Source organism: Cheilinus undulatus, linkage group 2 (genome assembly GCF_018320785.1).
Source record: "Cheilinus undulatus linkage group 2, ASM1832078v1, whole genome shotgun sequence".
NCBI lineage: Eukaryota > Metazoa > Chordata > Actinopteri > Labriformes > Labridae > Cheilinus > Cheilinus undulatus.
In genome coordinates, this window is record NC_054866.1 from 432,333 (window position 1) to 455,468 (window position 23,136).

Here is a 23,136-nt window from a genome sequence, read left to right on the forward strand (position 1 = left end):
TGTTGTTAGCTGATGTCACTGCCTTTATTGAAAGTTAACAGTCTGTTAATGCTGTTTTTTTGTTCATTGTGAGGTAAATCTGCCAAATCTACCAGCCACAGTGGTCTATGGATCATTTAAAGCATCAGAACAGAGATTTGAGCCTGAAAACAGACTTTGTCTCTTCTCTGGCAGCTGCGCTCTGATCATAAGGTCAAGGGTCAGGATAATGGTGTGAGAGCTTCCTCCCATTCAGGCCCCATCCATACGGAGACGAATTCAGGCATATACACAAAAGTTTTTTGTCGTATCGGTGTTTCATCCACATGGAAACAGCGTTTTGGGTGACTGTAAACGATACTTTTTGAAAACGGGTCCCAGAGTGCATAAATCAGTAAACGACTACCGTTTTCTTCTCCGTGTGGACGGCTATCCGCATCTTTCTTGAAACGATTACGTCACACACAGCGTAGCTCCCTTGAGGTGCCTGTGCGGGTCCAGCCAAAACAATATCAGACTACAGGGTTGTGATTGTGCTGCAGAAGCTACTGAGCTTGTTATGGCTTTTACAGCATAATCTGATGCTCCTTTACCACCACTGGGAAATGCACACACCATATGTTCTTAAATCCAACGTGGAGAACAACCAGAAGGACAACTAGAAGAAAGTGTGTCAGTTTTCTGTGATGTGCTTCTTCTCTTTTTAGGTGCATTTCTGTGGCAGCAACACAGCGCCACATACAGGCTTGGCATATGCACTGCAGCGTTTTCAGTCATTTCCAGTGGTGTCATGCTTACGCAGATATTTCCTGAAACGATCCTGTCTTTACGGAAAACGTTTTCAAAAACGAAGCGGCAATATATCGTTTTTGTCTCCATGTGGACAGGGCCTCAGAATGTAACATTTCAATCTGAGAGGGTCGTATTTCTCCTGAGTGGGCATGGCTTCAGCTCATTCAACAGACACGCCCACACCATCCTGGAGCAGATTTTACTGCCTCATTTTAATTTCATAAACATAGAGATGTTTTATTTGACTGAAATTTGACCTTGGGTCCATAACACAGTGACCTGTCATAAAACAAAACTAAAAACAGATTGATTTTCACATTACAGGGTCTTTAACATTTAACAGCAGGGCTGAAACAGAGGGGTTTTAGACATACAAAAATCCAATACTGGAATATTTTTTCAGCAGCAAACATCACAGGCAAGTTTTGGGGACCTCTGAGACTTAAATGAACTCATCTTTAAAGGGTAAAATATGCAACCTTTAATACAGTACCAAATCAGATCTTTAAAGCAAAGTTTGACAGTGAATTTGTGTGAATTTAATATTGGTTATCAACACAGCCTGTTTTTACAAAGCTTGCAAGAATGAAGTAACCTTCTACATTGATACATTTTTATTTTCCAGCTACATCTCTGTAAGAAAATAATATTTTTCAGGAGCTTTATTATTTAGAGAAACTGTATTTATAGTGCAATCATATTATATACCAGAAAGTTCTGCAGACATCTGAGGAGGATCTTGACACCAGCCTGAAAAAAACGCACACTGTTGATGTATAAAAAAACGATGCTGATTCCAGAGACACCATGTCATAAATGTGGAGCTAAATCCAGGGTAATGTTTTAGCCGTACACGAAGGTGAATGTCTGAGCCTTTGCTCTAAAGCCAGCATTGAATATCCCACTGCTTTGTCAATGGTTAATGTTTAAGCACACAATCAGGGATCATGTTGGGATTCAAGAGGATAAGACTGACATTTTGTTTGTTCATGTACTGTACATTAAAGGTCAGTGTTGTTGTTTCGCTCTTCAGCTGTGTCTTCTGCTTTAACGCACAGGAAACTCTTGTTTTTAATACTGCTTTTCTTTGCTGTGTTGTTGTTTTTATGGACAACAGGACACCCCTACACTGTTGGTGCTGATAGTCTTTGCCTGTTTGGCTGTGCGCTTCAGCTGTGTGTTTATTTTTGGGTTTTAAGTCTGTTTTAATGACTTTTGGTGTTGGTGAATTGTTATTTCAGCTAAAGATACTGTTTTGTTTTCAGTTTCTCACAATGTAATCTCAACCCTTAAATGCAATCTTTCTTTAAAGAAATGTATTTTTTCCTTCTTTGCAGCTTTGGTCCAAATCTCTACAGGTTGATGATATTTAGACAAAATAAAAAATTCTTGTAGTGGCGCTTTGTGAGGATGGACATTTACTGCAGTGGTTCTCAACTGGTCTATTCTCAAGACCCCACACCACCTCCTCAAGAAGGACCCAAATCCCTGATGTTTGCAATGTTTGCATCCACTTAGTTTTTTAATATGAAAATGTAGCCAAAGAAACAAAAGGTTATATAGAAAGAGGACAAAAAAACCCAAAAAGTTTTAGGGCTGTCAAAAGATTAATATTTTAGAATAGGATTAATCTCAGAATTTCAGTATATAAACTCCATAAATCTATCCTGAATATCAAATTTTAAAATCAATACATTGTTTTTAAAATGTTCTTGTCAGCTTTGGATTTTTCTTGTCTTAAATTAAGGGAAATTCACTTCCTGTTTGGAAACTGACCTGCCGTGATAGGTAGGTTTTAACACGAATTTAACCACGGGAAAAATAACTTGACAACCCACATTTGGGTCCTAACCCACCAGCTGAGAACCACTGATTTAAAAGAAGCAACACCAACAAGACTTGAAACTTGATCCATGTCACAGGTGAACTTCCAAGCTGTATCAAAACAGATAATCAGCACACAATAAAACACATGGCACTCTGTAATTTTTTACATTTTATTATAATTTCCTTGCCTTTCAGGAATTCTAAAAATCCCTCCTAGAGAAGTGAACGCTGATGCAAGAGGCTGTAAATGCTATCGTAAGTCGTTGGAGCTTTAAACCTCACAACTGCAGACGGCGTCCAGATCAACTGGTGTCACCGTCTCTGATGCGCATCATTCCAGCCGTCCGTGGGGTCTGATGTTCGTCACGGCCGAACCCACAGCCAAGAGCGGGGTCTCGCAAAGCAGCGCCACGGTCTGTTTCATGTGTAGGTGGTGATTGTGATCAAGCCGAGTTAAGTCTCAACTAATCCAGAGACATCCTGTAACACTGCCTGCCTGAAGAGCAGATGATAGCATGGATCCTGTCTCAGTTAAACCACTTCATGCCAGAAGAATGTAAAAAGTCAACACAGTATTTTCTGGTTTAATTTAGGCGATCTGATTTTAGCACAATAGTTCATCCATTTTCTAAAACATCCTCAGACATAAAGCTTAATTCATCAACACCAGAAGCTCAGCTTGCACGCTGCTAAAAATGAGGATTTCTTTGATCTTTCTTCATGATAACCTTAGCTATAATACCATTTTGTTCAGAAGCAGGGAGCTGAACTGTCAGAACCCCCCCTATGGCAGCAATGTCCTCACTGGCATTCAATCAAACAGCAGAAAGCACTTTGGACGTCCTCTTGTACCGAAGATTGACTGCATTTTAGATTAAAACGGCTTGCATACCGTACGATACATCATTGCCATTAATCTCCCAGATTAACAAAGGCGACAGCTCCCAAAAGAACATTTCCAGTCCTACTTGTCCATTTCAGAGAGAAGACGAGGGTCATGAGACCGGAGGTGTGGGAGCAGAGGTGAGATGGTGATGTTGCACTTTAACTGAAGCACGCTGGAGTCCCAGACCCACGCACAAACTCCAGGTTGTGACAGTGTATGTAGTGTGCGGATGTGCAATTTCAGAATTTAATTGTCTCTAGCATCCATGTTTTTGCTTTGTTTCTTAAAAAAATATCAACAAAGAAAAAAAATAAAGAGTCAAGAAATAAACTCTCCTAAAGAGGTGCGGTGGGTCATAGGTTCATACGTAGATGCTCAGGCCGTTTGGCCACGACGGGATATGCCTGCTGCTTCATCTGAGCCAGGTTGACCCCGGCGGGCTGACGGATGGGGAGGGGGGCGGAGGCCTCGGAGCTCGTTGTGACGTCCATTTGCTCTGGTGTGGACAGCTCCATGGCCTGGTCCTGTGGGGACTGGAGGACACTCGGTCCGACTCCAGGGAGGAGGGGGCTCCGTGCCCAGCACTCCGCCCCTGAGAACTTAACAGGGCTGAAAAAGACAGGCGGAAAGGAAGAATCCATGTCAATTTTTTGTGTCTAATCTGGATGGAAACAGGGAAATTCAGCAAGCATAGCCACACAAACAGAGTACAGACAAAGGGAGACCAGCTGTGGCTGCTGCAGCTTTTAATTTCTAACCTGTGATGGAGTGGACACACTGCTGACATTTACATCATTGCACTAGCTGAGATAGTTCCATTGTATGGCTTAATTTTAACTTAGATCATACACCTGGCTTAGTAGGTGTGAAGTCCTCTTTAAAAGCTCTGTGATGGTTTTTGAAAGTGGGAGAACAAGGGAGGATTTTCCCCTATTTTGTCATGAACAGGCTTTTAAATGATAACTCAGTTCAAGACATCTAGATCAGAGGCAGCCATGACGTATTGTTCACTTTATATCCCCATTGATGCATTATATAAACAAGGTAACCTTGTGTTACTGGTGATTTCCTCACTCAATGGCTCTCATTTTTCAAACTGGTGTAGAAACCAGAGTAGATTTGGGAGCAGAATTCATCTTATGACGAGGCCCATGTGTTGCTTGTGAAGCGTGCATATCTGGCCAATCACAGCATATGAATGAGCTGGCGAACACAACCATTTAAATCTGTGGTTTTCAAATTGTGAGGCAGGCCTCCCCTGGGGGACACCACAGAGCTTCAGGGGAGGCGCGGAACCATCAACCAGAAAAAAGGTGTTTTGCTTTGCGAACCTCTGCTGTGCATTGAGCCAAATGGATAGACCTACAGTTATTATAGAGATATACTATGCTATAAACATTGTTACTCAACCAAAGAGCCAAATTGTTGAAAAATACCTTTGCAAGAGCCACAATCTAAGAGGTAAAAAGAGGCAAAAACAGCTTGAAGTAGTAATAAAAACAGGTTAAAGGTGGTAAAAAAAAATTGGTCAAAAACAGCAAAAAATGGGTGAAAAGAGGCAAAAATGGGGAGAAAAAGTGGAAAAAATGGTCAGAAAGTAGCAGAAATGGGTAAGAAGTGACCCAAAAAAATAAGTGGAAAGTGACTTAAATGGGCAAAAATCAGCCTAGAGTGGCAAAAATGGGCAAAAAAAGAGGAAACAAGTGGTATATAATGGCAACGGGTAGTTTAAATGGGCAAAAAGTGGGAAAAATGTGAAAAAGGGCAAAAATGGGAAAAAAATTGCAAAGGGAAGAGGTAAAAATTGGGAAAAAAGGAAACACGTGGTATTTAATGACAATGGGTTGCGTAAATGGATGAAAAGTGGCAAAAAAAGGTTAAAAAAAAGGGCAAAAAATGGGATAAAAGTGGCAAAAATGAGCAAAAAAAATTGGAAAAAAGGGATATCTATTGATGAAAGGTAGCTTAAATGGGCAAAAATGGGATAAAGGTGAAAAAAATGTGGGAAAAGAGGCAAAAAGAAGTTGTAAAATGGCCAAAACAATATGAAAAAGGGGTATTTAATGGCAATATAACTGAATAAGAGGGAAAGGCAGATGTTTAAGGACATTTGCAAACCAAAACATCCAAATATATATATATATGTTAAAAATGTTTTAAGATTAGACATAAATGTTTGAAATGTTTAATTTTTTTTCAGTTTGAATCCTTTTTGTGGTTGGGGGTCCACCAAATGAATAATTTCTTCTTAGAGGCTCACTCTCCCACACTTTGAAAACCCCTGCTTTAAATGACACGCCCCTATATATTCACAGTTACCACTAATACTAGTGGTAATACTGCAAAAAGCCTTGCTGTCCTTTACTGTGGTGTCAATTTCCAGGTGAAAGAAGTTGAACAAAATTAATTTGACATTTTTCAGCCTGAAGAGTGGCGTTAAAGTAAATCCAGAGCACTGCAAGTGGAACAAAAACCCCACCGAGTTCAACAGGATTGCTGTGGACGACCAAACTCCAGCTAATATTAGAATATTTAATTCATACAGCCATTTTATACACAGTAAATTGCATATGACACTGTCACAATGCTTTGTATTCAGATTATAATATGATCCAGTGGTTTTCAAAGTGTGTGGCGGGTTTCCCCTAGGGGGCGCCACATCACTTCAGGGGAGGTGTGGAACCATAAACCAGTAAAAGGTGATGTGCTTTGCTAACTTCTGCTCTGCACCGAGCATATGTGGTCGACTATTAAAGTTAGGATTTTCCTGCACTGGTCCTGATGATGCTCAACAGCCACAGGGTTAACCCCTTAAAACCTACAGGAGCACCGGCACTTGGCATATCTATTTTTACCCGCAGGTAGAACTGCAACCAAATGAGACAGAGCAGTAATTCTTTTTGCATATAAAACCAGAGGAGTAATACTAATATATCACACATTCAGTGTGTTCCAGAGTACTGTTTCCTTCTAGAAATACCCTTCCTTCCTTTGCAGAAATGTAGTATAAAGTGTACACATCAAAAACAATATGATATAATATAATCCGGGCTATAACTGTGTTGTTTTCCTGCAGGTCACGAGTCGCACTTATTATTGTTTCAGGATGGTCGTCTGCAAACACGTGTATGCTCAAAAGTATCTGGCACACTCAGAGATTTGATCTCACTACAGTAAATAGTTTATTTCTTCTAAAGATGCTGTCTTTTTTGCAATTGAGCACAATTTCATTTTATGTTCATTTTTGCCACAGTTTATTAAGATGAGTGTATTTCAAAAATGAAGTAATGAACAAAATATTTTTTTGTGGTTTGAAATGATCTTGTGCAACTTTTTTACAATCACATTTTGAGGGATACAGCTATGGCATCTCTGTATTAAGTAAAATGTGTAAAAAAACGCTTTTCATTTTCTTGTGATTTTTGCACTTATGAGCAATTTATTTTGTTACTACAGACTTTTCACATAGGTATCATTAAAGTTTGGGTTCTAATGGTTGTATTGATGTATAGCCAATTCAAAAACTCCAGAAAAAAGGCAGTATAGCATGTAAAAATATAAAGATATGCTCTAGTGGACTTGTTGCATGGTAGGTTATAAAGGGTTTAATTAGCAAGATGTACAGGCTAATGACAGCACAGGGCCGTGTAAACCCTGGGGTCATATTGAGATAAAATCACTAAGTCTAGGAACCAAACAAGGGGAATTTTTTGACAGGAAGTAAAAGGGATTTTGGTCACTGAAGGTAACAGAGATTTAGTGCCATAAACACTAAGACAACCTCTGCAAAGGTGAGTACCAGGCAGGGCTGCAGGTGGAGGATGATCTGCTGTTATGAAATCCTGCATAACTGCACAGACTTAAGCTTATAGTTCCCATTAAATAAGAGCATAAAAATCTGGTAGTATTGGGAGTAAGTTTATGACTGAAATTAAATGGAAATGCCATGGAAAGATAGATGTTTTAAAACACACGAAGACCAAAATATTAAAAACAAAAAAAGGTAAAATAAATGCCTAAAGATGAGACATAAATGTTTGAAAATGTAGTAGTTTAAATCATATATTTAAGAGGTTAGGGGTCTACTTTCTCATTGAAAACCCCTGATATAATCACTATCCTTCAAATTTAAGATGGTGTGTTGTGGCTCTTACAGAAGCAGCATGTTAGCAGGAGGATCGTAGCCTGAAACCATCCCAGAGTGAGAAGAGACTGGCTCTGATATGTCAGTTTCTGGCATTATCAATCATGTAATTATAAGAAGTGGGGGGCAGAGGGTGATATGCATGTGTACAGTGGAGATAAACTCTTCTATTTCACTGTTCATGAGACTTTAAAAGAGATTTAGAAAAAAAAAAAAGGAAGACCTGACACAGAGACGTACCTGAGAGGTGTTCTTGGGCTGCCTACGATCCGTCGAGGTGAGCGGATTTTTGGCTCAAATGAGAACTTTTCCTTAATGTTTTCCAGAACTGATGGAGCTACATATGTGAATCCCTGAAAGAACAACGAGACGACAGAAGCACCTTTAAGAGGCAGGTTGCAGACAGCAAAAATCCAAATAACCACAGAAGGCCTGCGTCAAAGCAGCAGTATGATTCTGCAGTGGCTCTGTATCTGTTACCTATATCTCACCTTGAATTCGATTTAATTCTTTTTTTCCCTTCTTTGTGATGCAGTCAAAGACCACATCAAAGACAAGACAGGCCTAACTGTGAAGCTTCAGTGATTTTTACCATGTTCACAACAAAATGACATGGATTTCTCTTTGCTTCTTTAAAAATATCAATGAGGAGCAGAGCAGAAGAAAGATGGGAAATACAGTCAAAAGAGTTACCAGGAAGGCTTGGTTGGCACTCTCGCTGAGGGTCGAGTCATCAGGACTGTCAACGGGCGTCTGACTGGTGAACTTTGAGTCAAACTGACTAACATCTTCAGCTGATTGCTGGAAAAGACAAATGTGAGGGCAGACAGGTAAGGAAGTGATGCTACATGAGCAAATGTTTCAACTAAAAACACACGGAGCTCTAAGGAGAGCTGACCTGTGACTAACCGCTCACCTCCATTCAGTGAGCAGAACTCAAACCTAGCAGGAGGTGAAGTATGTGATCACGCTTAACCTTTGAATATTTCCCATCACAGATGTTTTATTTCCCATCACAACTAAAAAAAGGCCAGTGACTCAGACTTTTTTCGGTCCGGCTGCTCTTAAACTCACCAGGAAAGGTTTAAAGGGAGGCTCCACTTTCCGAGCCAGCAGATCCTCCCAGTTGATGTGTCGGAAGAAGGGATGAGCCTAGAGGAGGTCAGAGACAGCATGAGTGCTTCTGCATGAACAGAGGGGGAAACAGCTGTTCAGTCTGGCAATATGTAAGCAAATTACCACCGCTTTTATGGTTTTTACAACTCTGATTTCAAAAAAGTTGGGACACTATGTAAAACGTTAATAAAAACTGAATGCATCTATCGTCAAACATCATAAACCCAGATTTTACTAGTTCAGGACCTGGATTCTTCTCCTGTGAAGCCATGCTGCTGTGATGAATGTGGTATGTGGTTTAGCATCGTGTTGCTGAAACAGTCGCAGCCTTCCCTGACAGAGACGTTGTCTGGATGGGAGCATATGTTGCTCTAAAAGCTCTCTCTACTTCTCAGCATTGATAGTTCCTTTCCAGATGTTAGAGCTGCCCACGCCATAGGCACTAATGCAACCCCATACCATCAGAGATGCAGGCTTTAGACCTGAGCCAGGAGAACAAGCTGGATGCTCCCTCTCCTCTTTAGTCCACAGGACACGGCATCTTTAGTTTCATCTGACCACAGAACAGTTTTCTGTTTTGCTTCAGTGCATTTTGAATGAGCTTTGGTCCAGAGACGACAGCAGGGTTTCTGGATCCTCTTCACATATGGCTTCTTTTGAATGATCCAGCTTTAATTGTCATTTGTGGATGGTATGGCCAACTGTGTTGACAGACAATGATTTCTGGAATGTTCCTGAGCCCATGCAGGGATTTCCAGTACAGAATAATGTCTGTTTTTAATGCAGGACTCTCTGAAGGCTGCAAGATCACCAGCATCCAATATTGACCTTCAGCCTTGTCCCTTGCTCAGAGAGATTTCTCCAGATTCTCTGAATCTTTTGATGATATTATGGACTGTAGATGGTGGATTTTCAAAGTCTTGGCATTTTGCATTGAAGAACATTTTTCTGAAATTGTTCTACAATTCTTAGATGCAGTTTTTGAAAGATTAGTGAACCTGCCCACCATGACTTCTGAGAGACTCTGCCTCTCTAAAATGCTCCTTTTATTCCTAGTCATGTTACTGACCTGTTTCCAACTAACCAGTTTACAATTAGTACTACTTACTTTCCAGCCTTTATTACCCTGTCCCAACTTTTTTGAGAAGCATTGCTTCCATTAAATGAGCTATTATTTTTTATGAAATGGTAAAATGTTTCAGTTTCAACATCTCATATGTTGATTATTTTCTACTGTGAATAAAATATGGGTTTATGAGATCTGATAATCACTGTATTCTGTTTTTATTTACATTGTTCACAGAGTTCCAAGTTTTTTGGAATTGGGGTTGTATTTGTCTGTGAGTGCTTCTTAAACATTGTAATATTTTTTAAGTATGAACCAGGCGTTAATCCTTCTGTATTTATGGTTTTATCTTAACTTTTTGTTTTGTTTTGGTACTGTAAAATATAAAAAGTCTAAAACATCGCTGTGTAAACAGGAAGCTGCTAAGGGGAGTACTATCCAGCTGCAGCACTGCTTAACTACAGTGCACAAAACAGCATGCACCTTTGACCGTGTTATTCAACCTTTTCTTGTACTTACCTGCACCTCTGTGGCATCTCCCGCTCCAGCTCCCAACCGTGACGAGGCGTTTCTCTTTAGGAGCTGCAACCAGCAGTCAGGTGTCAACAGAGCACTTACACAACAACCCCAGGTTTATTTTGGATAAGCAAAGGTGGAATAAGCTGTGGAGAGGACGTACCCGTTTGAGAAGATCTCTGGCTTCTTGTGTGAGGTAGGGTGGGAGGCTGAGCTTACATTTCAGGATCTTGTCGATGGTCTTCTTCCGGTTTTCACCCGTGAATGGGGGCTACCGTGGGCGAGCAGAGGAAGAGGTTACTCAAATTACTGCAGCAAAGATTTAGACTGTTTAAGAATGAAATATGAACACATAAAGCAGAAATGTTTTTAAGGTTTGTTGACCGACCGCTCCTGTAAGCATGTCGTACATCAGAGCGCCCAGACTCCACCAGTCTACTGCTCTGTTGTGTCCGCTTCTCATTAAGATCTCAGGAGCCCTAAAGCAAAGGAACAGGTTTTAAAAGCAACCTCATGTCTGTAAGTCAACAGGAAGTGTAAAAACAGAAGAGCCGGTAAGTGAGTAAGGTTGAAGGAATATTTGCACACATGTAAATGAATTAGAGGGATTTCATGACTGAAGGAAACTCAGAGAACATGACTTACATGTATTCAATGGTACCACAGAAAGTGTGGGTGACCGTGCCGTCATGAATCGACTCTTTGCACAGACCAAAGTCTGTCAACTTCACATGACCTGAGGAAACAAGAGTCAGATATTTACATTTCTGTTACTCCATTTACATAAATAATTCATATCCAGGTGATTAGGTTTGACTTATTTGAGTTCCTGCGTTTCATCTACACATAGGGGTGTCAAACTCAAGGCCCGGGGGCCAAATCCGGCCCACAGTACAGTTACACCCGGCCCCCCAAGATCATATCCTATTCTTATTATAACTGACCCTAAAATATAAGGTCTGCAGATTTCCTCCTGGACAAAATTGTGAAATTAACCTTGATGATATAAAAATATCCTAAAGTCATAAATATGTGAAAAAATAAGGAATAACAATAATTAGAGAAAAAGAATTGTAAGAAAACAAATTAATTTGTGTTTTCATTTCATTTTTTCAATTTTGCATTGCACAATTATGACTTCAATCTATTATTTGGACTTTAATTTCATATTGTGACCATCTTCAATTTATAATTTTGACTTTATAATCACATATTTTGACTTTGTCAATTTATTATTTTGACTTTTTAATCTCATATTTTGAGCTTTTCAATTTATTATTTAAACTTTTATCTAATAGCTTGAACCTTTCAATTTATTATTTCGACCTTACATCATATTTTGACCTTTTAGTTGCACAATTTTAAATTTTAAGTCATATTTTTGCCTTAAAAACATGATTGTGACTTTCTTTTTTATATATTTGCCCTTTAAAAGCATTATTTTAACATCTAATTTTGTGTTTTGACCTTTTGAACTATTACGTTTGACTTTTTATCTCAGATTTTGAGCCTTTTAACTAATCATTTTGACTCTTTAAATCTTAAAATCATTCATCATCAGTGCTAGTTTTTTCCTCATAAGTTATTACTGGAGAAAATGAGGTTAGCAGTTTGGTTAATGTGGACCCTGTTAGGCTCTCAGGTTAGACCTTGATTCAGAATCTGGCCCCTTCTGTGACTGAGTTTGACAGCCCTGCTCTAGCAGGGCAAGGAGGAAGTTATTTTTCTATATCCACTCATGTTGACAACACCGTCACACACCTTGGCTGTTGAGCATGATGTTCTCAGGCTTTAAGTCTCTGTAGATGATGCCCTTCTGATGCAGGTGACCCAGAGCCATGGAGATCTCTGCCAGGTAGAAACTAAACAAAAAGACAGAAAATGTCTCACTCAATACTGTAGGCTTCATCATGTAAGAAAAAAGATCTAAACAAAGGGCCACTGGTGTCGGACTAACACGCTCTCAGGAACATAAACAGACACCAGCCAATCAGGAGTGAGTACTGATGCTAGGAAAGTTAAACCCACTCACCAGGCTGTGTCCTCCATGAAGATGCCTTCTCTCTCCAGCTGCATGAAAAGTTCTCCACCTGCACAGGTGAACATGTCCATGAGGTTAACGCCAGCATTTCAAAGACATTCCTACAAGCTGTGAAGGTGGAGCTGACCCTTCATGATGTCCTCTTAGACAAGTACAAGGAAGAGCTGCCCATCGAGTTATCCCGTTAATGCTGGGACACATGGACAAATTTCACAGCTAGGGTTTTTTCCCCAGTCTAAAGGTTTTTTTTTTCTGTTTTCATAAAAGAACAAAAACCAGAGCTGGACATGTGGCTGTAAATCTGTTAACTACTGCCATTAAGTTTTATCAAATTTAAGCCTAAATGTTGATTTGGAAAATGACTATCAAAGCCTTCAAGCCACAATACAAGTTATGGCTATCAAAAGACGATGACGCTGTAATCTGTTATTCCAAAATGATCCCCTTAAAGTCAAAGAAAACAACCAACATGGCCTTGGATATGGATTGTCTTTGTGGTGCTTTCTTCATCCTTGGTGACAATGAAGTTTTCCAATTTATTGACTGCAGTTTTGTCTCACGATCGTATTGGAAGATCAAAGTTTCATGCATGTAATCACTAAAAAAATTGGGTATCCTTCAGTTTGTTCCAAGCCACTGACACACATTCTCTTGTGTTTTTCCTTTTGATCAGGAGTCAGACATTTTGGGTCAACTTTAGCACACTTTTGTTATGTGAAAATATTCACGCTAAATTTGCAGAACTGTCTCTTTATAGATGGCAATAATTTCCGCTTTCATTCTTATCCTGAGTCATTGATGATTTTCAACTACTTGTTCAGTTTGTTGAGTTTTTTCAGAAGTTTTTGATGGTCATGGGCACCCAGCATGTTCCTGGTCTTGGACATCTTGGACATTCAGCTGCTGTTTTGTTCAACAAAAATTTTAAGTTAACGTGTTGATCAACTTTAAAGTTAATCACTTCTCGATGCCTTAGCAATGCATTTCTATCAGTAGCTAACAGTGAACTAAAGATGTCACTGGTTAGAAATTTACAGCAGATGTTTGTGAATACCCAACCTTTAATACTGAACCCTCAGAGTGACTGTGAACCACGTGGTTTTATCCTCATGAAAGCATGTAAAGGACCACTTAGGAGGGCAAAAATGTTGAAGCCCTTACAGCCAATTGTATCATATTTGATATGCAATTCTGTGAGACCTCTATCAATTCAACATGATCAATCATTTCCTTAAAAACCTTCTGTATACAATCAAATAAATTATTAAAAAAACGCCCTCCAGTGGACAATCAGTTGCAAAAAGTGCCTAATATGTTTAATTTGATACAAAAAAAGAAATGTCATGGCAATTTTCCTTATTTTGTATTTCAGTAGAACTTAAAATAAACATCTAAGTTCTAAAAATGAGAATTGTCTGGCTATCATTTGAGGTATCAGGCTTTAGAGGGTTAAATTATATACCTTTTTATGATGTCCAGGGTTGTTGTTCCTAATTGTTTCTGTATTTTGTGTGGGCTTTTATTTTGAAGGTGGGTTTTCTACTTACATGATCAGACCAGCAGGTGGTCAGAGTCAACTGATTGAAGGAAAACACTTGAGCAACCAGCTGGAAGGTGCATGAAGTATGCCTTGCAATCTTTTGAAAGTGTGGTATTCTGGGATTATTTTCCTTGTGCATGTATATTTTTAACAGCCTTGCCCTTTGTCTCCAGGCTGGTGTATTTCAGTTTGTTTGCCAACTTACTGAGCTCAAGTAATTAGGCCTTTTAAAGTTTTGTATTCAGTTGTGTATATGGATTTGATTACTCTATGTTTGCACTAGGGGTGCACCGATTGCAATTTTCTGGCCGATCACCAATCTTTAAAAAGCCTGACCTGCCGATTCCTCTTTTTGGCCGATACCATTTTTTTTATAGCTGACAGCATACACCTTCAATGCTCCAATCTTATTTTATTGAATAACATTGAACAATAGCTGCGAAACAATACAAACTTGTTGTTTCAACTGCACATGAGGTAGTTCTCTCAAATATAAATGAAAAGTTTAAAGCATTGCTGTCCAAACTACTAAATTATATCAGTTCCCTTAGTCTTTCATTTTACACATTTTAGTAGGTAGAGGCATATGAAACTGATCTTATCCACCAATCTTATTTACAAGGATCTGCTGATCTCCGATCTCATAAAATTAAGGAAATTGGCGCCGATACCGATTTTGACTGATTGATCGGTGCACCCCTAGTTTGCACCCTCATTTTCAGCAGTTAATAATGTTAAACTGCTTTTGTAAATGTCATTTTGCTTGGTTATATTTAATTATTGTTCAGTTTTGTAATGTCTGTTTCTCACAGCTCTTATGGTGTTAATGACGATTTGCACTGCTTTAAAGAAAAATAAAAGGTGTCTTAAACCAGTGGTTCTCAACGTGGGGGTCAGGACCCCCTTGGGGGTCGCAAGACACTTAGAGGGGGTCGCCAGATGCCTTAAAAATTAAGAATATTTTTTAAATGATTTTTTTCCACACCCAAAATTGCCACTTTTAATCAATTTCTACAAAATTTAGATACATTTTTGCCACTGTTTTTACCCACTTTTGCTACTTGACTCCATTTCTGCCAGATTCTAGCCCATTTCCATCCCTCTTTACCAACAACTTTTCCAATTTTAACACAATTTTGGCTCTCAAAACCCATTTTAGCAAATTTGAAACCCTTTCTACCACTTTTTTCTGCCTGTTTTTGCCAATTCTAAACAAATTTTTGCCATTTTCTGCCTATTGTTGCCTCCTTTGACCCATTACTGCCACTATTAACACCTTTTTACCACTTTACAGCCCTATATTCCCATTTTAATCACATTTCACTACTTGTTATACCCATTTTTGTCAGTTGAACCAATTTCTACCAGTTTAACCTGCTTTGTTCCACTTTTAAATCCAATTTCACAAAATTTTCCACACATTTTGCCACTTTTCTCATATTTTTACCACTTCTAACCCATTTCTGCTACCATTACACTCCAAATTCACCACCAAGTTAAATTCTGTTTTAAAGAATTTAGAAATGGGATTTACATTTGTAAGATGGCTATATACTACAGCACAACTAACTAAAAAAGATATTTATTGCTTTGACAAGAGTGTTTATTTTTCAGGTTAAATGTTAAATATGGATATCACAGTTTAACTTTACAATGGACCATGATTTTGCTGACCTCCATGGGCCCCCAGTTTGGTTGAATCCCAGAAAGATCTCCCCTTTATCTCCCCTTACGGACAGCTTTGCCTGCACATGACTGTTTTTGAATGTGCATGTCTGTGTTCAACCACCTTCAAGTACAGTGGGGTCCCGGTCTCTGGCACCTTTGTTTTGGGGGTAATGGGCTGAAAAGGTTGAGAACCCCTCTCTTAAAGCATCAGTTTGAGACTCTTCCATTTCTCCAGCTGGGGATGCTACAGAGCCGTCTCTCTCTATTTAACAGCCACACCTCAAATATGCTTGTATGTATAAATGTTTTATAGTCATAAATATCTCTCATCATGGTGCTGGTTTGATGTGAAATGCTGTTGCACTGTGTTGTGTTCTGTTTACTTATTTGTCACAATTAAATTGTAAATAACAATTTAAAGAAAAACAGTATTCATGAAAAAAGAAATGGTCAGAATCACAAGAGTCCCAATTTCATCGTGGCATATGGCATGATACTGAATCACAGCAGCTGTGTAAACAATTGTAATTATGAGAAAACGCTGCAGCCCAGGGAAGATCATTGGACTTATTCTAAGATCAATGTTATCTTCCATTTATTCAGAGCAGAACTGGTTTATAAACTGTTATTGAAGTGGATGTCTTTATTCACAGATTAACGGTTAATGGGGTTGATGGGGTTAATGGGATGGAGCATTTGTGTCCTTACCACTCAGGTACTCCAGGATGAGATACAGTTTTCCTCCAGTCTGAAAGGCATAGATTAGATCAACAATGAATGGATGCTTCACTTCCTCCAGGATGTTCCTCTCCGCCTTGGTGTGCGCTGTGTCCTTGGCATTGCGTACAATCATAGCCTGTTGTCACATGATCAGAAAAACATTAGGAAGTAGCATGTCACTTCAGACATGTTCTGATCACGGCAGGGGTGATATTTTAGCAGCATATTACTGGATCACAAGCAGTCTGCCTTTTTGTCCTGCTTAAGTAGGAGAGAGTAGAGCTGGGTAAATAAAGCAGCTATCTAACTGAGCTGGAGGAGCCACACATGTTAGCAGATTTAATAAGTTAGCACTGCTCTAATGGTGACTGCCTTCAACTATTACTCACTCCAGAATGAACACTAAAGCTGGATGGCAGGGGAGGCCTATACACATTTCAATTAGAACTAAAGACAGTGTACCAGAGTCCACAGAAGGAACACTATGCTTGTGAAAAACCGCAACCAGTGCCTTCTAAGATCTTTCCACTGCTCTGTTACTCTGGGATCTGCCAGAAACAATGCTGTGTCAGCTCTCTAGAGCTGCCACCACAGTTTGATCTGAACCAGCAGAGTGATTTCAAATGCTACTGTAGGAGCTGTGAATCATAAAAGCGAGTATAAATCCTGACCTTCCTTCAAATGACACTTTAACCACTTTGTTAGGTGTACCTGTTCGATTGCTCAGTAATAAAGACCTTATCAGCCAGTCACATGGCAGCTACTAATGCATGTAGGCAAGTACGGGTATAGGATACTCTGAAGTTCAAACTGAGCGTCAGAGTGGGCCGTGGTTGTTGGTACTAGACAGGCAGCTCTGAATATTTCACAAACAGCTGATCTACTGGGATTTTCATGTGCAACTGTCTCTAGGGTTTTTACAGAGGATGATGAGAGAAAGAGAACAGTTCACTGGGCCAGAAGACCCCGATGATGGTGGAGGCCTGAGGACTGGTTTCAGCTGATAGAAGGGCAACAATAACTGAAATGACCAGTCATAAGGGGGAGCAGAGTACACGACTACAGCACTAGAGCTGAACGATTTGGGTAAATAATCTAATTGCGATTAAGAAAAATACTTAAAGCAATATACTTAAATAAAAGTAAAATTACTGATTTAAATAAAAACACAAGTACATAAAAAGCCAATCAGTTACAGTAACTTGAGTACAAAAACATAGTGTCTTCCATCCTGAATGCACAACACGTCAACTGAGGGGGAAAAAGTACACGACTGCTGTACTCAAGTGAAAGTGACATTTCTCTGGACTTAATTTAAAGTTCACTTTAAGTACTGAGTATCTGCTGTGGAAATGTACAGTAAAATATGATTTTTCCCTAGTGGAGAGACCGGGTTGTTCAGGTAAAGTCACACTTCTATGATAAAGTAAAATACATGGCAAAGCTGACGATGTTAATCAAACTCATATCCAGTTAAATCAACACTTTTAAAGTGTCTATATTGGTCCATACTACATATAGTTAAGCTACACTTTTGGAACCCTTTATAATATAACAGAGCTGCTCAAAGCAAGGCAATCAACTCTGTGGATAATTTCACTCATGGTGCACATGTCTTACATCAAACGAACAACGATCCACATAAACATGAGCAGAAGAACCCCAGCACAGGGTATCCGCGTGGTCTTACAACATACTAAAAGATAATAAACCAATATAGCAAAAATCAAGGCTTTTAAAAGTATTAAAAAGTCTTAAATGCAAGAATATAAGGTTTAGCATGAGGAAAAAAAAGTAAGTAGGGACTTCTAGATCATTCAATGACTATTTTTTAGGCTTCTTAAGTAGAAAAATCAGAACTCCCCTGGCCGGCTGCTAAATGGTATAATACCAATGTTTTTTTTCTCACAGTCTAATCTCCATGAAAGCTCAACTCACATACAAAAAGAAAAACTAGTGACATTTAATATTTCTTGCCATTGTCACATTTTTATCTTACAATCACCATAAATGTCAGATTTTCTGTATAAACTCTGCAGCAGGGATCAATGTACAACAGGCAACATCCAAATTAGAAATGGGAAATTAATCCAAAATTAGAATAAATCGCAATAATGTCTGAATTACTTTCCACCCCTGACGTCAAATCTTGAAGCAGATGAGCTACAGCAGCAGAAGACCAGGGTGGGTGTCACTCCTGTCAGCTAAGAAATTCACACAGGCTCACCAACAAAGGAAGATTGCAAAAATTCTGCCTGCTGTGATGAATCTTGATTCCTGCTGCAACATTTAAGTGATAGAGCCACAATTTGGCATTAAGATCATAAAAGCCTACAAGACTACCAACACCCATGGCATGTTCAAATTCACTTAAATCAAATTAATTCCCCATTCTGACACTGGACTTCAGCAGATCATCTTGACTATATTTACACTCCTTAATGCATTGAGAGCTGCTTTGTGACTGGCTGATTAGATATTTGATATTTTAGATATTAGTTGAATAGGTATACCTAATAAAGTGGTTGATGCATATTTATCTAATCACTGTCCTACTGCTGGAGACCAAACAGGGGAGGGCATCTCTGTCACCTTCCTAATGGCTTAAAAAGAGACATGAACAGTATACTTATAGATCCAGCTGACAGCAGACTTTCACTCTGAAACCTAAAAACAGGGCTGTGGGTGCGTTGCTTTGACAATTTTGGGCTAGTCAGGGCTCGTTTCTCCCTCTGAGGCACTTCAGAAACACGGGCTCTGGCCTGCAGGCCTTGATCAAAGGTGTTCTGCAAAACTGTAAATGCTTGCAATTTTTAAGCCGAAGCCGTTGAGGACTAGGTCGTCAATGTGTCACTGGGGTCACTTTATCCAATCAAGCAGAAGTAGTGTGAAAATCAAGCAGGACCTAATGGGCTGAGGCAGAGTGTTTTAAGTGCCAATGCTGCAGCAGCAGCACAGCACAGATGGCAATCTACCAACTAGCAGTGAAATCTTACCCCACCACTGGCTTCAAGGACAGCCAATATTTGCACAGAGACATACCATAATGTTTATTTGTAATAGTAGGCATGCAATTATGTAAACAGGATACAAACAACTCTACAGCACTTTAACTGATTTAGGCAGAATTTGTTATGAAGTATTAATAAAGAAAAAGTACCTTTTTTAAAACTTTCATGGCAAATATTTTGCCTGATGCAGCCCCAACTACCTTTCGAACTTGAAAAACCTGCAGAGAAGGAAAAATGGTTACGATTAGAGCTGGGCAGTTTATTGCAAATTAGATTAAATCGCAATATGGCCTGCTGCAATTTTCAAATCGCAGAAGTTGCAATATTTCTTTAACTTGAAATGTGTCAAAATATCAGTAAAAAAAAAATCATTTTTTTGCAGCAGCAGAAATTTTATGCACATTATGCAAACATTCAAGTGTAATTCTTTTAAAATGGTTTACAAAAATCCTCCTTTTTTTGTTTTATGTATGTTTTTCTTCATCAAAATGACTGACATAAAAAAGGACAAGGCCTTAAACAAAGCAAATGTCATCACATTTGCAGTTCAATAAAAATAGTTAGCTCTTTCTATCCATAACTGATGAAGCATAGCGTTACTTCACGAAAGGCATACCCCAGCTGCGATCAGCTGGTGGCCAGCCTCACCTCCTCCACCCCAGCCTCCTCCTTTATAGCCTAAAGCTTGTTGCACCCTCGTATTCAGATTCATGCTACTATGGATTAATTGCTACTGAAATAATTTCATTGCTTTCAATAAACATCTTATTTATGGAATAATTTATTGCCTAAATTAGTTTAAAAATACACAAGATTAACCCATGAATAATCACATATTAAACTGCAGTCGCAATATTTGGGGAAAAAAATCGTAATTAGTTTTGCAAATTGTTCAGCCCTAGTTAAGATATACTAAATTATAAAATGAAGTTAGTCTGTATTTTTTTGCATAGATGGAAAATAAGTCAGTTTTGTAAAATAAGTGTGATACCTTCATATGAAGTGCTATTTCATACCTTTCCATACCCCCCTTTTCCCAGGACCCGAAGCAGCTCAAAGCACTCTGGTCTGATGTTCTCTGTCCCCTGATTGACGTTGTCTTCTGATATCTCGATCTTCTCACAGTCATCCATGTTGCTGCAGAAAGAGATCAGTCCCATCACACTCATGGTTAAGACTCAAACTCAGACATGATCACAAGCCAATTAAGAAATATACAGAGTACTTACAACTCAAATCCACTGCACTGGTCCATGATATCGTTGAGTTGAGCCTGAGAAGAAAAGATGAATGCATGATATAAAATCAGAATATAGAAAATAGTTTCTTAGCCATGGTTCTTACTGGGATGGAATTTTATCATTCCAAGAGTTGAATGGAAATAACTGCTTGCATTTGGAACAGTAATTGTTATTACTCGTGTGTAGTTTCTGAAAAATGTCTGGATATGAGAGATTTTTATTTCCATGTCCTGGACTGTCCAGTTTGGCAGGTTTCTGCTTTTCTGTTTTGATATCTTTAATTTATTTCACTTTTAGACAATCAAAACAAGACAAAAATTATCCAGACACATGTGGAGAACCTGGTTTCCATTTCTGTAATTTAATGGACCACACAACAAGTTATAATGATCAATAGTGAATCGGGTACAACCCATGGTGTGCCTTAAATTCAGCCAAAGCATCTGCCTGTTTACTGTGTGCCTCTGGCTTCATATTCACATAGACGCTGTGACCTGATGCTGACAAACAGGGACTGCTGTGATGAAATCATTGCCCAATCCATCCTAACAGAACAAAAACAAATTGCAAGATAACTTGCAACAGCCCATCAGAAGTTAACACTACTAACACTTTTTGCAAAATGCTAATAATTTCTGACCAATCCCTGTAAGTCTCCTGAAACAGCAGGTGACTGATGTGTCGACGTGCTTTCAGCAGTCTTCTTTAAATCAACTATTCTTTAGTGTTTGAGAAGCAGACTGAATCTACAGAGCAGAGCTGAGCTGATGCATGCCCAGCATTATCAGACCCTCACAGGTAGCTTTAACTCCATACAGAACCACTCTGTTCCAGTCTTGCCAAAATAAACTGTTGCACACCGAGCCACATTTATCACTGCAGCACCTTTGGCCAAGTAAGGCTCTGCTTGCTCAACTCCGACATGACAGCGTTGGTTTTAGAACATGGCAGCGGTACAAATGCATAAAATCTATCACAAGTTATCTTTCCTTGCAAAATCAGAACGATGCAGGTGACACCTCTGTCTCGATCGCTGTCAGTCTAACGGTAGTGAGCTAGCATTAGCCCCGGCTAACCCCGTTAGGAAAGGCCTGAGCGCTCCGGCAGCGAGCGCAGGCCTGCGGTGGCTGCTGGCAGGCTAACAGCTAGCTAGCTGGTGTGCATGAATAGTTTCTGCTTTGACAACTCCCGCAGTTACGTTCAACATCTTCCATTCAGGTACCTCCTCATTCTCATCGTCGGAGACATTATCCTCCGGCTGGTCCAAATCAATGTCAAACACTCCAGCCATGGCAGCGCCTCGCCCAGATCGCTCTGTCACAGACCGCAAGAATAGCAGGCGTCCCCCACCTCATGGACAAACACACACCGCCGCCATAACCGGCTACTACACCGGGCATGCGCACTGCAACTCTCATCCAAAGGGGCGGTAACCAGAGTAATTCGCTTTCATCTGTCTGAACATGAACAATGCACACTTTATTCACAAATAGATTAACGTTTAATGAAAAACACTTGATCTTTCATCAAACAGGTGTTTGGTACTCAGCCGAAAAACATTAAATAAAGTACAGAAAAAAATTATTATAGAGCGACAATGCTTCTTCTTTTCCTCCTCCTCCTCCTCCTCCTCCTCCTCATTATTATTATTATTATTATTATTATTATTATTATTATTATTGTTGTTATTATTATTATTATAGTAGTAGCAGTGTTCGTGGCAGTGGTGGTAGTAGAAGGAAGCAGTAGTTGTAGTATTATGGGATGTGGACAACTAATTGAACACAGTATTTAAATGCACTGGTATTTTATCTAAAATAAATTTATCAGTCACTTTGTCAGGTGTCTTGTAAGTACAAAACAGATCTCATAAATGCACAGTGAGTTTACGTACAGTGCTTAACAAATTTATTAGACCACCTGTCATAAAAACGAGAAAACAAATATTTTGATGAAGTGCTTTAATGCGGACTCTTTCATTTTCAGTCAGCTCTCCACGTTTTACCATTTTGAACAGGAATGAGGAATTTCAAACTGAATTCACCTTTTTTACCCAAATCTGAGCCGGCTCACTGGGCTTCTCTAAGAAGTCAGAGATGAATCAAGCATAACATTCAACCACTAAAACTCATTTTCCTCCTCAGGAATGACAGTAAATAACTATAATTTGACATATTCATCAAGAAATATTAATGTGCTTGACTATTTTTTTCAGTTTTTTATTTTTGTAAATCAGTAAATTGTAAAATTCATGGATAACAATAATAATTCTATTTTAGCATTAAAAATATCATTTGGGTTTAAGAGCTTCTACATATTGGTGTATTAACCATTGCAGAAACATCAAAAATGATTGTGTTAATTACCAATGCGGTTAATTTAGGGCAGCTGTGGCAGAAACCTTACTTTGGGTGGTGGTCTAATAAATTTGTTAAGCACAAAGTCAGATTTTAACAACAATATAATGAAAAACCTACTACTGCTATAACAACTATGTTGTTATAAATCAAATTAACATTATTATTATTATTATTATTTGTAGTAGTAGTAGTAGAGGTGGTGGTTGTAACAATAATAATAGTGATAATA

The 23,136-nt window shown here is 39.0% G+C and overlaps 1 protein-coding gene across 1 annotated transcript; it reads right to left on the reverse strand.

Moving 5' to 3' along the window:
- Positions 1–2,754: 2,754 nt before the first annotated feature.
- Positions 2,755–21,939, reverse strand: rps6kb1b (ribosomal protein S6 kinase b, polypeptide 1b). Its single transcript, XM_041802286.1, has 15 exons — positions 21,770–21,939; positions 20,536–20,579; positions 20,323–20,443; positions 19,456–19,524; positions 16,284–16,431; positions 12,359–12,416; positions 12,088–12,188; positions 10,972–11,062; positions 10,715–10,805; positions 10,490–10,597; positions 10,330–10,392; positions 8,703–8,780; positions 8,322–8,429; positions 7,869–7,981; positions 2,755–4,093 (listed from the first exon to the last, which is right to left on the reverse strand). Exons 1-15 carry the CDS (start codon positions 21,836–21,838, stop codon positions 3,838–3,840), a joined length of 1,518 nt encoding a protein of 505 aa, XP_041658220.1. The 5' UTR covers positions 21,839–21,939; the 3' UTR covers positions 2,755–3,837.
- Between the last annotated feature and the right edge of the window lie 1,197 nt (positions 21,940–23,136).

What these genes read in the sequence shown, in the direction of transcription:
- rps6kb1b (XM_041802286.1), bottom strand. Translation starts at nt 21,838, where the DNA reads ATGGCTGGAGTGTTTGACATTGATTTGGACCAGCCGGAGGATAATGTC. An exon ending in CATCCTGGAGTACCTGAGTG is followed by an intron (nt 12,417 to 16,283) that starts GTAAGGACACAA and finishes TCACCTGTGCAG; the next exon opens with GTGGAGAACTTTTCATGCAG. An exon ending in CATCATGCTCAACAGCCAAG is followed by an intron (nt 11,063 to 12,087) that starts GTGTGTGACGGT and finishes TTGTTTCCTCAG; the next exon opens with GTCATGTGAAGTTGACAGAC.